This window comes from Macrobrachium nipponense, chromosome 18, assembly GCF_015104395.2.
Source record: "Macrobrachium nipponense isolate FS-2020 chromosome 18, ASM1510439v2, whole genome shotgun sequence".
Taxonomy (NCBI): domain Eukaryota; kingdom Metazoa; phylum Arthropoda; class Malacostraca; order Decapoda; family Palaemonidae; genus Macrobrachium; species Macrobrachium nipponense.
This window is the reverse complement of record NC_087211.1, coordinates 34705139-34721038: the sequence shown is the minus strand read 5'-3', so window position 1 is coordinate 34721038 and position 15900 is coordinate 34705139. Positions and strand designations below refer to the sequence as shown.

The window sequence follows — 15900 nt, the reverse complement described above, 5'->3', positions numbered from 1 at the left end:
TCTGAGTTAGATTTTAACTAATAAGTAAACCTACAAGCCAAAATTCATGAAGTTAAATGTTAATCTTCATATATTAAATCAGGCTTACCAACATTGTGACTTGTCTAAGAATTCATCACCATCTATGATGATAAAATCCAAATGGATCTTGGTTGTCCTCCCCTGGGTTACAGGGGGGGGGAAGACATGACACAGCCACCCACCCCATGCAAACTGGTTTGTTTGCCTCAGGTCGGGCTGGGGTAGGTAGGGGAATGGGAAGGTAGGGGAGACATCCACCCTCCTGAAAACCTGTTTGTCCATCCTGGGTGGGGCCGGGGTAGGTAGGGGATTGGGATGGTAGGGGAGACAGCAGAACTGAGTTCCAGCGTGTGTAGTGTGCATTAACAAGCTCGTATCTTATAATTAAAACCACTTACTAATGCTTGTGAGACACTGACATAAACATCATTAAGTACTGACTTAAACAATCAAATTGAAAAACAGCCTTTTACCGATGTCAGTTACTGTAACTAATAGTACAAGTGTTATTAACCCCTTGTAGACGGGTAACATACTTATACGGTAACCCCCCCCCCCCTTCCATATTTGTGAAGGATGCTTACCACAGCCCCTCGTGAATAGTTAACATCTGCGAATAGTTAACACCCTCCTCAACAAATGCTTATAACTGCCTATCTTGAAAGTATTTAGTCACAAACACAACATGAAAATATACAGTATTTAGTGAATAAATGGTGTTGGTCTACAAAAAAAAGCAAATTAGTAATAATTTTAGAAATATGTACAGTCCATAGAAAAATCTGCAAATTAGTGAAAGTTCTCTGTGGAAAAATGAATTTTGTGTTCCACAAAAATCCATGACAAAGTGGAGTGGGGCGAAATGTGAAATGCATAAAACCAGGGCCGCACTGTATATACCTGGAGTATACACTGTAATACCCATCATTTGAGAAGTTCTTTACATTCATTAAGGATAAAAATTTTTTACAATTTTAATTTTGGAATCCTGTAAATCTTTGTGTGATAAAATGATAGTAATAGCACCTTTTTTACATGGACTTATAAATTATCCCAATTGCATACGGTAATTGCATAGGCAAGAACCTTAAAGTTATTAATATTTATTATATTATTCCAATGTTCTTTATTTGCCTTTCTTTAGGAATGGAAGATTACATGGACCGCTATGGATCAACAATAAACAATATCTCAAAACTATTGGGGCCGACTCCATCATGGAAGAAAGAGGACTCCAAAGTACTGTGTTCGCAGTTGGAAAGTTGGTTGCCCACAGAGAAACTTCAGGTAAGATATAGTTTATTCTAATTACAAGAGAGGTATGCAGTTGAACAGTGAGACAAGTGGAATATGAGGATGGCAGAAGAGCTAAGGAGAAAACCAGTAGGTTGTCATTTTTTTTTTCTTGAAGAGTTCATTCAGATGATGTAGAAATTAAGTACAAACTATTCAACATGTGAAACTTTGAATGCTTTCCTTTATGACCTTAAAGGTAAGAGTAGGAGGTAACTTCATGACTTGGAGCATATACATGTAAATGGTTAAGGTTTCTGGCTTGAACTGACTGCTTCATGGTCTCCTTCCCCATGGGAGAGATATGGTTTGAAGTGGAAGAAAGTGATAATGGTACCTTTGGTGACTCCTGAGATAATACTCTGCTGAGATTTCCTTTTCACATTTCATGCCTGATAGCCTCTATCCCTTGATCTATTGTAGAGTCTACCCTACCTCCTCCACAGTGCATCCGATAGAGAATGTTTAGGAGTACCAAGCTGAATGTTTGTAAGGCTGTAAGGTTTGGTAATCTCCTCTGTGTGTCTTGGCTCATGGTTCTTCAACCTGCTCTGCAGCTATGAGAGAAACTTCTGGGAAAAAAAGGAATTGGTGAAGGCTATGTGACATGAATATAAATTGGACATTCCAGATAAGCCTTCTTTGTTCACTTTTTTAGAACCTTTGATGAAGGCAAAGCCATCTAACCCAGAAACAGCATACATATTAAGGCATATTTTTTTTTCTTCTCGGAAAGCAGTGGCTGAGAGTTGTGTTCTGCCTACATTGATTCATTAGCTTCTATCCCATCCCCTTCTTGGATGGTTGGTTTGTCTGTGGACATTAGAGAGGTTAAGATGGAGGTGAATCATGTGTAAGAGAGGTGGTAAGAAGCATGCCAGAGTGATCATTTTCTAATTTTAGTTTCAAGTTTACAAAATTACCTGAGTAAACAGTTTTGTAATTAGAATATTCACAAAGCTGACTGGGAAATACAACAACTATGCACATGACAAAGTCCTCTGTTTGAAAATCTAAAAGATCGCAGTAAAATTGATAATCTTATCTCATAATTTATACCAGATGCCACAGATTATGCCATACCCCATTCCTAACCACATCCTAACAAATCAAGTGCTTGGGTGTTTTGATACTCTTTCACAATTAATGTAACAAAAACTTTCATCTGGAAAAAGATTAAGCAATCTAAACAAAAGGTTCGACAGAACTGATAAGTCAACATTTTCAAGAAGCAGACATGAAAAATTAATATTATAATATTGATGGAAATTGGTACACTGCTTGATATACAAACTTTGCAAAGTTTAAAATCATTTTATAAGAAAGAAATATTATCATGGAGAGCGTATGAATGATATATTTCCACCAATAAGCGTATACAAAAATTAGGGTAAAAATTAAAGAAAATAGATGAAACAGTTGTCCAAAAAGATGGAGACAAGACTCTTGACCCCCAAGAACTAACATAAGAGAAAATTTGCCAACATAAGGGTAACAAAAATCTACATGAACAGTTTTGTAAGATAAAAACTAGATCTAAATCAAACCCACAATATTTTTAAATGACATGATAAATATTAGATTATGCCCTTTCAAATTACAATACTAGACCTCCTCGTGGGAAAGATAACATTTGTTTTGAAATTATCAAACATCCAGCATCATTATCTAAATCACATATTCTACTGTTTTATAGTAATTTGTGGATCAAAATTTTATTTCCTTTGGAATCGCAAAATGCCATAATTATTATTCTGATATTTAAAACAGGGGAAGACCCAAGTAATGTAAACACATACAATCCAGTTTCCCCAAGAATTTGCTTATGCAGATTGTTAGAGAAATTGGTAAATTCACTACTCATTTAGCACATGATAATAAAATAATTTACAGCCGACCCCCTGGATTCGCCGGGGATAGGGACACAACCCCCACAAATAGATGGACAAAATCTGCAAATACTTGACACCCTTCTAAAAGTATTTATAACTGGCTATTTTGATAGTTCAAACACTGAAACCCCCTCTAAATAGAGTACCTGCCTTTTTAAAGTTTTATTATGAACAATGTATTTAGTCATGAAAATACAATGAAAAATTCTGTGAATAGGCAATTTTTCCATGAATAAAGTGGATGTGTTCCACAGGAAAATCCACAAGTAGGTGAAGCCAAGAATCCAAAACCATGAATAGGTGGAGATTGAGTGTAGTGTTGCCTACCCAGTTTGAATCACAGAGTAAAATATTCACTGTAGATTCACTAACACGATTGGAAGATCACATCTGTATAGGATTTGAAGTTGAACAAATCACAATACAGGCAGTCCCCAGTTATCACTGGGGGTTCCATTCCTGGTGGCATGATGATTGAAAATTACCAATGACCGAAAATAAGTGATCGGTGCCGATAACTTGGGATTGGTGCAAATCGGCGCTGAAAATCCAGTTATCACCATCACTAGATAAGCCCCCTAAAACCAGATCGCTGATAATTGGGGACTACCTGTCGCTGTTTTTGCTGAAATCCAGAAAGCTTATACTATTTATAGATAATAAGCTTTACAAGAATTACAAAAGATAATATACATGGTCACCAACCAGTTTATTGAAAAACTTTAAGATCTTAAAGGCAATATCTTTCATGTACTATGAATTAATGTTACTTTCTCACTTGAAAATGGATTTCCACATGGAATTGTTCTTAGTACCCTCTTGACCCTAGTAATACTAGTTGGAATAAAAATATTTACATGGATGATTTTGCTATATACTGTGGACCCCCCATATTTTCGTTCTCCGGATTCACGGTCTCACACATTCGTGGACTTCTCTCGGTAACATTTCCCCACATTATTCGCAGAAAATTCGTGTATTCACGTTATTTTTCTATGAGAAATACTATCTACAAATTCCTGGTTTTTTTTATCAGTTTCATCATAAAATGCACTTTTTGTGATAAAACTATTAAAAAAAAACAGGTATAAAAGTTTTTAGTGGATTTTTCTTGAGTTTAGCTATCAAAATAGGAGGTTTTAAGCATTTTTATAGGGGTTCCAACTATCTGTGGGTTCTAACTATTCACGGGGGGGGGTGTCTGGTATGCATCTCCCGCGAATATGGGGAGACCGCTGTATATACTAAACAGCATCAAGCATAAGGCATGCTGAATGTGTCATCAGTAATGCTGTAGTAAAAATAGACACATGGGCCTCCTTAGTAGGTTTGCTGCTCTTTAGTGGAGAAAACATTACAGTTATGTTGTATGAAAATGTAAAGTGGAAAAAACACAGACATCTACATAAGGTTAGATATCATACATCCATAAATCAGACAGCAAAGTTCTTGGGCATAATCCTTGACACATTTAAATGGGAAGGTGCATGTAGCCTATCGTCTCTCTCTGCATCTTTTCCCACTTCTGTATGGTGTCAATGTTTCTGACAGCTTTCCACCTCCTGGCTCAGTCAAATACATTGTCCCCTGACAATTGTTTGTCTCACATCTTTTTTTTTTTAACATCATCCACCTTCACTTTGGTCTTCCTCTTGCTATCATGCCAGACACCTCCATCCGCATCACTCTCCTCCTTACATATGTATCATCCCTTCTCATATCACATGGCCATGCCACAGCAGTCTTCTTTCCTGGGCCTTCTTTGATAGTTCTACGACTTTAATGATTTCTCTTTTTCTTTCATTCTTGATCCTGTCCATTTTTGTCACTCCTCACATCCACCTAAGCTTTTTCCTCCCTACCACATCCAATTTCTTCCCTTGCGCTTTAGTAACTGGTCATGTTTCAGCTCCATATATCAAAGCTTGTCTCACTAATGTCTTATACAGGCATTCCTCGGTTTATGATGGGATTCTGTTCTTATGCTGCATTGTAAGCCAAAAAATCATCGAAAATCCTAAGAAAACCTTACTTATAATCCTTTGGGTGTTTTGAAAACATCAACTGCATTTTTATTGAGATTTTCATTAAAAATCCCAAACGTTTTACCATTCTGCCGTTTTGGAGTCACATTTCTTCTGTTGAATTGTTGTTGTAAGTGTCATAATCCTGGAGCATGCGTTGTAAACTGGGAGATAAGTTTTGAGGAATATATTTGAAGAGCTTTGCAAGCTCAGAACGTCATAAGCCGAGCCCGTCATAACCTGTTACTGCCTGTACACTCTTCCTTTAACCTTTATGTTTATTCCATGGTTGCACGAGACACCTGACATCTTTCTACAGTTTTTCATCCAGCTTGCAGTGTGTGTTATTTCTTCATCTAAATTTCTTTACTCAGTTCAACTTTGTCCTCTCCATACTAATGTCACTCTTGATCTTCATTGAACTTAATTATTCATTCTTCTTTGTACTGATCTTTAATCTTCTGTCTTCCAGTCTTTTCCTCCATTGCTCTAGTTTCAATTCCACTACCCCTCTGTTGGTGCTGCATATCACAAAGTCATCAGCAAACAGCATGCACCAAGGGGGATTGATTTATTCCTTGAGATAAGACAACCATAATCAGGTTAAAAAGATACGAACTTAAAGCAGATCCCAGATGTAAACCAAATTATTGGTATCCATTCAGTTAACCCAACACTGCTTCTACCTGTGTTTTACATTGTAGCTATGTTGGACCATCCTCGCATACTTCTCTGGTGATCCCTTTGCTTGCATACACCTCCAAACCTCTTGGCATGGGACTTTATCATATGCCTTTTCCAGATCTATGCATACTATGTGCAGTCCTTTTTGCTTTTCCTGGTGTTTTCCATCTTCTGTTGAAGGGCAATCACTGCATTTCTTGTTCCTCTTCCTGGCATGAAACCAAACTGTTCTTCAGTTAAGATCTTCCTAAAAGAAAGCTATGTATTTCTGGAATTACATACTTTTTATTTTTATACATAAATTTAAAATGGGTATACAAAAGTAAACTATCGTACTGTACTTCATGTTGAAACTAAAGTCCTTCAAAATTGCAAAACAGCTGTTTATGGTTCATTTTTGTTCATACATGAACAAACCTTTGGTCTTAACAGTAGGATAATTTCTAGCACCTAGTTGGATCCGGTTAAATCGCAGATGAAAGCAAGGAATCTTGTGAGATCTGGCAACTCTTGCGTATATTGGGTGAAGAGTGGTCAAGGACCACGCACCTACGCCACCGCATCAGTCTTTTCTTAACTGCCTGGGCGAGAGTTGTGGTTGACCTCTCTCGGCCTTTACCCAGTTCATTGCCCCGTTTCACTTGTGTTTTAGTGTGTGTGTGTGTGTGTGTGCTGTTATTATGGCTTCTGCTGCTCCATCTCGGCCCCGTCAATGTGTGTGCCCCGGAACTCCAGGTTTTCCATGTTCTTGTTTTTTGGCTTTGGCTGCGACCGACCCCCACGTCACTTGTAGTAGGTGTGTGTCTAACGTTTGTACAATAATTAATCCCTGTACGGAATGCTGTGCGTGGCCTAGAGAGCAGTAGAGGTCTCCTGCTGCTGTCACATCCCATACTAGTGTTGTGCCTTTGTCTCCATCCTTTTCTTCCATCAATTCGTCGTTGGAAGTACCAGGAGGCCCTCAGGCTGATTTACGTAATGTAGCCTCTTCTTATTCGGGAGTTAATTTGATTCTTGAGAGGGAGGAGGCTTTTTCATCATTGTCTTTTATTTCGGAGTCAGAGGCGTCCAAAATGGCAGCACTTTGGGGGACGCTTGGGCTACGGGGTCTACCGTCCTTGGAGGGTTTGCTGACGCACTTCATGGATACTCGGTACCCCCATCCCCATGCTGTCCAGGCCCTCCCCCCTCCTCCTGGCCTCGTCTTCATGGGTAGCCAAGGTCAGCCATTTTGTATTGCTCTGCCAGTGACAATTGCTGCTTCTTTGAGTCAGAGGGAAGCCGTGGCGTCAGCCCCACTAGTGACGTCACGGGGTCAGTCATTTTGTATCCCTCCACCAGTGGCGTCTGCTTCCCTCCACTGCGCTGCGTCACTCGTCTGTGTCGTTATCGTTTGCTGCCGGGACGTCATCTCTGCCATACAGTTCGCTGTATCTCCCTTCCATGTTGTTGGACCCTTCTCTTGCTGATCTGTCTGAGGCTTTATGCCAGGCGGTTCTTAAGAGATTGGACTCTGTTTTTGAAGATAAGTTGGCTGCCATGTCGGCTGGGAGGACTGGAAGCAAGCGTGTTGCATCGCCCCCGCCTCCTGCGAAGAGGTTATGTTAGGAGCCAGTGCTGTCTTCCTCTCCTTCTCCCCCATCTCTGCCACGTTAGTGTATCAAGCGTTGGAAGGCTAAGGACTTTGCCCTTTCTGCGTCTGCAAGTGAGGAGCAGCACTCCCTTATCCCTGAGAGTGTTGGTGTTTCAGAGAGTGTTAGTGTATCTTCCCCTCTGCAGTGGCGCTTCGTCCTCTGCATCGAGTCGCGAGCGTGTTGCAACCTCCCTTGTTTGTGCACATGTTGCAGGTGCTCCCACTTCTCCTTCAGGGCCTATTTGTCGCCATAAGGATCTCAAGGCGCCTGTCAAGAGGTCGAAGGTTGTGAGCGCGGAGTTGGTGTAGCAGGAGTGTTTGCCTGTACCTCTCCCTGGTACTTCTAGGAGTTCAACTCCGAGGGGTTCTCGTTCTGTCTCGAGTGTTCGGGATTCCTCACCGACACACGTTCGTATGTCTGCCACGCCCATGCCCGTTAGTGGCCATGTTGGAGAGTCATCTGTTGGGAGAGGGGTAGTGATGTCCCTAGTGTTGTGGTTGGTTCACCAAGGGAGTTGACACTTGGATCCAGCCCAGACAGGTTAGTTGGTGTTTTGGGCTGTTTGGCAGCTGGTTCTTCTGTTAATTTAAACGAAGAAGGCGCTTTAGATAAGCATACACACTCTTCCTGTTGTCGGTCTCCATTGCTGGAGCAGGAGGAGGAAGACATGCAAGAGTTTTTGTCTTCCTGTACAGAACTTGTCGATCTCATTCATGGATTCAACAATTTGTAGAGTAGGACTCAGGCTCAGTCATCTTACACTCCTTCCTGCTTGGAAACCTTGCTGGGAGCTACGCAGGATCCCAAGTCATCGTTTCAACTTCCCATGTCGGGGCACATCCAGTTGGTCTTGCATAAGGTTAACGCCTCTGTTTCAGATTGGGACGGTTGGCTTCACTCTAGGGCCTCTGCCAAGTACCCCCGCCTCTCATGAGGCTTAGGAAGTACTATGCTATGAACTCTGCTTTTTTGATGTCGCGTTATCTTAACCCGGATGTCATTCGTCTGAAGCCGGGATTGAGTTTGGAGCAGGTGAGGTCAGTGGCTCCATCCTTGCCTCCACAGGATGCCTCAGCATTGGAGTCTACAGCGGCCTCCTTGTTGCAGACAGTTTCTTGGCTGGACTTCTGGTCTACGGTCATTGCCAAGATAGCTTCTGACAGGTCCCCAGAGGGGTTGGTGAGTGCTTCCTCTCTTTCCAGTTTGTTGCAGTCCAGAGGCAAGGCGTTTTCGTTCTGGCTCACCTCAGTGTTAATTTATGGGCTAACCTTCTGATTAGAAGAGATGCGACTTTATCCATGATGGAAAGATCAGTTGACCTTGAGTCCTTGCTGGCATTGAGGAATGGAGATCTATTGGAGTCACAATTTCTGTTCCCTCTGACCGAGCAGGAGGATGTGATAAACCTGCGCCGGGCTGACACCAAGGACAGATTAGTGCACCAGGGTGTGTCTAAGTCGGAGTCTCATCCTTGGTGACATCTGGCTCCTCCTCCTCCCCCTGCCCAGCAGCAGTCACGAAGATTGTCGCCTGGTAGGCCGTCGAGGAGTTTGGTTTCGACAAGGCCTCCCCGTTCATCCCAGCCTAGGTCAGAGGACCAACGTCCCTTTCGCTCTCATTCCTTTAAGCCGAGAAGGGGCCCCAGGGACAGACATTAAGGGGGTCGTCGGTAGGTTAGGCGCCTCTCCCTCTCCTTTGCCACAGGTGGGGGGGGTGTTTGGCAGGCCTTTGGTTCAAGTGGCAGAGTTATGGGGTGGAGAAGTGGTGGTAGATGTCCTTCGGGTGGAATATCTACTGCCATTCGACTTCTCTCCTCCTCTCTCGGACAAGTCGCTGCTCAGGAGGGTGTATCCTCCAGATTCTCTGAAGTTCTTGGTTATCCAGGAGGAAGTGCAGAAGATGCTGGACAAGGATGCGATAGAGGAAGTGGTGTGTCCGTCTCCGGGGTTTTACAGTCACATCTTGGTGCCCCAGGCGTCGGGAGGTTGGAGACCTGTGATCGACTCATCCACCTTCAATCACTTCATCGGGAAGACAAGGTTCAAGATGGAGACCCCACGTTCAATGTTGGCAGCTGTGAGGGAAGGCGACTTCATGCTGTTGATAGACTTGAGGGAGTCATACTTCCAGATCCCTATTCATCCGACGTCCAGGAAGTTCCTTCGCTTCTCACTCGGAGACAAGGTCTTCGAGTTCAAAGTCCTGTGCTTCGGGCTGACCACAACCCCTCAAGTGTTTACAAAGGTCTTCTCTCTCGTCTCAAGTTGGGCCCATGCTCTGGGGATCTGTTTGCTGAGGTACCTCGACGATTGGTTGGTCTTGGGAGGTTCCAGGGAAAAGCTGCTGCAGGACAGAGATCGTCTGCTTCGGTTTTGTCATGAACTGGGGATCATGGTCAACCAGGAAAAGTCAACCCTCATACCCAGTCAATGGATTCTCTACCTGGGTATGGTCATCATTACGGTGGTTGCAAGACTTTTCCTGTCAGATCAGAGGTTGAAGAAGTTGTGAGTGGTGGCGTGCAACTTCCTGTCAGAACCACATCAGTCAGCTCATCAGTGGCAGGTTCTTCTGGGAGTTTTGTCTTCCCTGGAGAAGCTGGTCCCTCATGGGCGTCTTCATCTCGGTCTCTACAATAGAGACGGGGAATTCTGGTTCCCCCCTTACAATAGAGACTGGGGGAATTCTGGTCCCCTGGGGGGACTCACCCCTGTTAAAGGTTCCTCTTTCTCTGGAAGTGAGAGAAGACCTTCGTTGGTGGTTGGATGACCGAAATCTTTTGAAGGGTGTCCCTCTGCATTCTCTCCTACCAGACTTCCTTCTGTTTTCAGATGCCTCCCTCGCAGGTTGGAGGGCTCATTTAGGCAGCCTCATTGCCTTAGGCATTTGGAGTTTGGAGGACAAAACAGCAGCATATCAATGTCTTGGAGTTGAAGGCAGCCTTCCTGGGTCTGAAGGAGTTTCGGGAGAAAGTAGAGGGTCATTCTGCCGTTCTCATGTCAGACAACACCATGGTGGTTGGTGAACAAGCAGGGAGGCCTGGTTTTATGTCAACTTCACACCTTGACCATTGAGGTTCACCAGTGGGCGGTCAGCAATTCAGTAGAGCTCTCAGCCAGGTATATCCCAGGGAAACGGAATGTGGTCACAGACAAACTCAGTCGTTGGGATCAGATCCTAGGCACAGTGTGGTCCCTTCATCAGGTAGTAGCAGACAAGCTCTTCCAAGTTTTGGGGGAGACCCATGCTGGACCTTTTTGCAACTTGGTTCAACAGGAAACTGGAGATATTCTGTTCAGTGGTTCCAGATCCTCTAGTGTTAGCAGAGGACACGTTCCAACATCCCTGGGACAACCTGGAGGTGTATGCTTTCCCTCGACTTAGTTTGATCTGTCAAGTTCTGAACAGGCTGATGAGTTTGCAGGGTCTCAGGATGACTTTGGTAGCCCCTCTGTGGCCTCAGGGGGAATGGTTTCCAGATCTGCTGTCGTTGTTGTCGGAGGTTCTGAGGGAAATTCCCCCTTGGCGGCATCTCCTGTGTTAGCTGCATGCAGAAAGGTGCCACCAGTCAGTAGAATCCCTGTCTCTTCACAGTTGGAGGCTATCAAGTATCTCCTCCGAGCGAGAGGCTTTTCTCAGAGAACAGCAGGGCATACATCCAGCAGTCTCAGAAGGTCGACCTCTGCAGTTTATCAAGGCAAATGGCCAATCTACTGTGATTGGTGTCATAAACAAGGGTTTTCTCCACTCAGAACCTCTATGCAGTACATAGCAGACTTTTCAACCTTCCTCAGACATGAGAAACATTTGTCCGTTTCTGCCATTAGAGATTACAGGGCGGCCCAAAGTTTAGTGTTATACTTAGAGGTAGTATTGACATCTTGTCCTGGAAACTTTCCTTGCCAGTTAAGGGGTTTGAGCAATTGAGTTCTCCAAGGGAGCTCAAGCCTCCAACGTGGGATGTTTCCTTGGTTCTGAGAAGCTTCACTAAGGGTCCATATGAGCCTTTGCGTCGCTCATCTGACAGGAACTTAACGCATAAGACTGTTTTACTCCTGGCGTTGGCATCTTCGAAGAGAGTGGGAGAGCTCCATGGTCTAGACGAGCTGTGATGTGAAGCACACCAGGGGTTGGGGGTCGGTGTCCTTCGAATTTGTCCCGGAATTCGTGGCCAAGACCCAAAATCCCTCTCTGCACAATGATAGGTTCACTTCCTTTTCCATTCCATCACTGAATAACACTGTGGGTGGTGACTCAAGAGTTTTTGTTGTGTCCTGTCTGGGCCCTGCATTGCTATCTTAAAAGGACATGGCACCTTAGGCTAGGCTGCCGCAGACTTTTTGTAAGCACAGGATGTACAAAGAAAGAGGTGTCAAAGAATACTATCTCTCTTTGGATACGGGAAGCCATCAGACAGGCATACTTGACTCTTGAGGATTCCACCACCATGTCTGTGCAGGCTAGAGCACATGACGTTAGGGTATTGGTCCCTCTCTGGCTTTCAAAAAGAACTTGGCTGTACATAGAGTGCTGAGCGCTGGTACTTGGTTACACCAGTCCACGTTCACCTCCTTCTATCTTAAGGATGTTGCCCACAGATCTATATGGACACATTTTCCCTGGGTCCTGTGGTGGCTACCCAACAGATTGTGTAACTCATCATTGTCCTTATCAGGGCACTTTTGTATCTTACTTAAGATGATTGTGTGGATGAGAGAATGAGTGAGTTGGTTGGTCGCTTTCTTTCTCTTGTACCTTTTCTTCTTCCTTCGGGCGGGTTAAGGAATAGACACATCATTCACTGGACTGGTCTGATACAGGTTAGTAAGGTAGTCATACTGATAGTGTGGTCGCTTGGTATACAAATAACCAACCCTCTATTTGGTAGCATATGCTCAGCTCCTTGGCAAGGGGGAGTTGGGAGTGGTAACAAACCCTGGTGTGTTAGTTTGTTATTGGACAGTCAAAGTTTCTCTTTGGTTCCCTATGCAATGATTCTCCCATATATCATTGTACTTCGTTTAGTGTCTGGGTGGTTAGATATCAATTTATCTAACTTCTCACAGGCTTCAGTCCCTCTCCGGAAGTTATTTCTTCTGGAGCTGGACTGTTGGGTAGGCCCCCAGCCAGTTTAGGATGTCTTGTACCTCCCTCCAAGTATAAGTCTATCCTATTGTTAAGACTGTGAAGGTTTGTTCGCAAATGAACAAACGACAAATTTTCTAAGACAATATGTATTTTTCATAGCTACAAACCTGAGGTCTTAACATTGTACTGCCCACCTTTAGCTGCCTCTCTGTCTGCTAAGACATCCTGAGTTGGGAAAGACTGACGCGGTGGCTTAGGTGCATGGTTCTTGACGACTCTTCACCCGATATACACACGAGTTGCCAGATCTCACAAGATTCCTTGCTTTCATCTGCGATTTAACCAGATCCAGCTAGGCACTAGAAATTATCCTATTGTTAAGACCTCAGGTTTGAAGCTATGAAAAATACAAATTGTCTTAGAAAATTTGTAATTTTTATGTCATGCTTGATGTTTTTATGTAAGTTCTTTGGTATGTGGTTTTAGTTATAAGAGATGGTTATAAATCGTTACATAAGCCACCTCGAGTTTACATCTTTAGTACATATGGTATTTCTCAATGATGACTATCCAAAGCAAATTTGTTAGAAGAATGATAGTTAAGGGTATATGATCATTTTCTGTTTTATTGGAATTATTGATTTTCAGATTTACCTCAGTTTCATGTGTTTTTCTTAGTGCGGTATCATGTATGCCAGTTTTCTCTTTTGGTGTGCTTGATTTACTCTACAACATTTCATTACAAGTTCAGTTGACTCTAAGTAGTGATTATCACACATATACTGTAACAGTACTAAATAAGGGTAATGCTATGTCTTATATATTTCGTAATCAAGTTATTCGTATCATAACAGTACATTAGAGAATATTTTCTCTCTCTCTCTCTCTCTCTCTCATACCCTTCGTATATGATTTTGTTTCTTCTGGGTTGTAAAAATGAAAAAATAGAAAATATAATAAAAATATAAATGAGAATAACAAAATGTATATAAAAAATCGTAAGCATAACAACATGCAACAAGTGTTATCAAGTCAGATGTCTACCTAGCCCTCTACACTCCTCCAACACTGCATCCCCACCCCATCCCAGCCAGGGTAACTGCTTCCCAGCTCCACCCACCTTCTAAACAACTGTATCTCTGAGTGAGTTCCTCTACACAGCCTCACTGCCCTTCCTTTCCCATGTCACCCAGCCCGCCAACCTGGAAACTTTTTGAGGCCTCCCCTTCCCCTCTAAAGCCTTTCTCAGTCTGTTTGAATATAAGCAGTGTTACCAACATATTCCTGAGGCTGCACAGCATTGCCAATCACCATAGAGTGGTTTTTAAAATTTGTTGAAATTAATGTATACCATATATTAGGGGCCTTGGTCCCTACCCTAGTCCAGGTGTGTTGGATAATTTTGAGTTCCGGATAATGGTGATCCAGATAATTGAAAAATGACTGTAAACCTTTCCAGTTTGTATATCTAGGAATAAATGCAAATAATCATGAAAAACTGCCATATTTTCTGAGTTAATCCTTATTGACTTTACTCTTTTACAGGAGCGCCGTGAATGGAGGGATGTTAGGTTGATTGCCTTATACAAATTGAAGAGAGATATGAAGGACAACTGAGAAAATTACTGAAGAAAGTTTCTTATAAGTTTTCTATAAATCATGCTTTGTTATTTTGTAAGTCACATATGACATTAGCTTTGGGAGCATTTCAATTATGTTGGAAAATCAGTTACTTTTTAATTTTTTCATTTTTAATGTTACAGGAAAAGAAAATACAGCATACAGCTTGTGTCGCTTTTGGTTAAAGATATACATTTTTAAAGCTTTACGTTTTTTTGCTTGATGCAAAATATTTTTCTGTGTTTTGGGGAAACTTACCTTTTATAACATGATGATTTTTTAATACAGTAGACTTTCACAGTAGAGTTCAAGTCATGAAGTCTTACGGTTTTGGATGTCCAATAAGGAATGTTGAAATGCCAATTATCAGAGAGAGTTTTCATGGCTGACTAGGCTAGGCTTTTTCTTGTTTTTAGACTCCATTAACGAACTTGGAAGCATTAGTTACATTATCAAAAGGAAAATATATGTCTGTATTTGTATGAAAACATGTATTTCACCAGATATAAAGTAAGCAAAGATTGTTGGTGATATAATGCAAAGGTTGATCACAAAACAAGCTTATGTACACGTTATTCACAAATCGTGTTTACACTAGAAAGATATTAAAGAATTGCAGTTAAGTGGTTGTAATATCACAGTTGTAAGGGAAGCCAAAGATATACAGTAGTCATAAAGGTGCTTGGGACAAAGACCCATCACAAAAAACTTAGTAGTAAATATGCAGCACCAATAAGACCCTTGTATCTCCCACATTACGCATTGCCACATAGCATCGCATCCAATGCTTTTATAATTCTGGCAATGCTAAACTAGCACTTAATCATGACACATTGTATCCAGATCAGCTTAAAAAACATTATTTAAAATAATAGGCACTTGATGCTGAAAGAAATAGTCTGATAGTGTAAGTTTCTACTGTATCTTGTAGCTTTAAAGTACAATTCTATGGGTGAATGGGATTTTGATGTTTTGTTTTTAAGATAAATATATTTGTTTACATTTAGTATGATCATTTCATCCCTTTGATTGTGAAATGGCGATATTTATATAGTATTGGATTATCTTTGCTAACTTTACAATACATACTAGCATCATCAATCATAAAAATGTTTTCCATCATCTTGTTCTATTCCTGGAAAAACTGTCTTTGTTAATTACTGTATTTCCATTCTTGGCAGAAGCAGGAAAGCAAATATGTAGACAGTATTGCAATGAGAAGTGCTTAGAATTGTGCTATTATACCACAAGAGATACTAACATAAGATTTAAATTCCTTTTAGGGTGGTACCACTTACAGTGCTGTCAGAAAAAGACAGAACATATTACAGTCAAGGGGGATAAGGACCACAACCACCATACCTAAATTCCGTGAATACTTGCCACTCCCCTCTAAAAATGCTGATAACTGCCTATTTTGATATAGTTCAAACACCAAGGACCCCCTCTTAAAATGCTTATAACTGCCCATTTTAATAGTTCAGACACCAAATATACCAGAAACTGTCATCCTAAAACAGGTAAATATAATTTCAAAGTCATCTTACAATATTACCCTTAAAAATATATGGCTTACAACTACGTTTGAAAACTAATCAAGTTACCCCATTATTCAGGTACAACCGCTTTCTCTCATACAGTTTC

General features: G+C 41.8%; 1 protein-coding gene across 1 annotated transcript in view; it reads left to right on the top strand.

Annotated features, from left to right (window-relative positions):
• The window catches only part of LOC135196959 (lambda-crystallin homolog), an 82501-nt gene extending 67238 nt beyond the window's left edge, over positions 1-15263 (top strand). Inside the window, exons 7-8 of the mRNA XM_064223817.1 lie at positions 1166-1308; positions 14182-15263. Coding sequence (XP_064079887.1) covers positions 1166-1308; positions 14182-14253 — 215 coding nt within the window. The 3' untranslated portion in view covers positions 14254-15263. The remainder of the gene's footprint in view (positions 1-1165; positions 1309-14181) is intronic.
• The last annotated feature ends 637 nt before the right edge of the window (positions 15264-15900 follow it).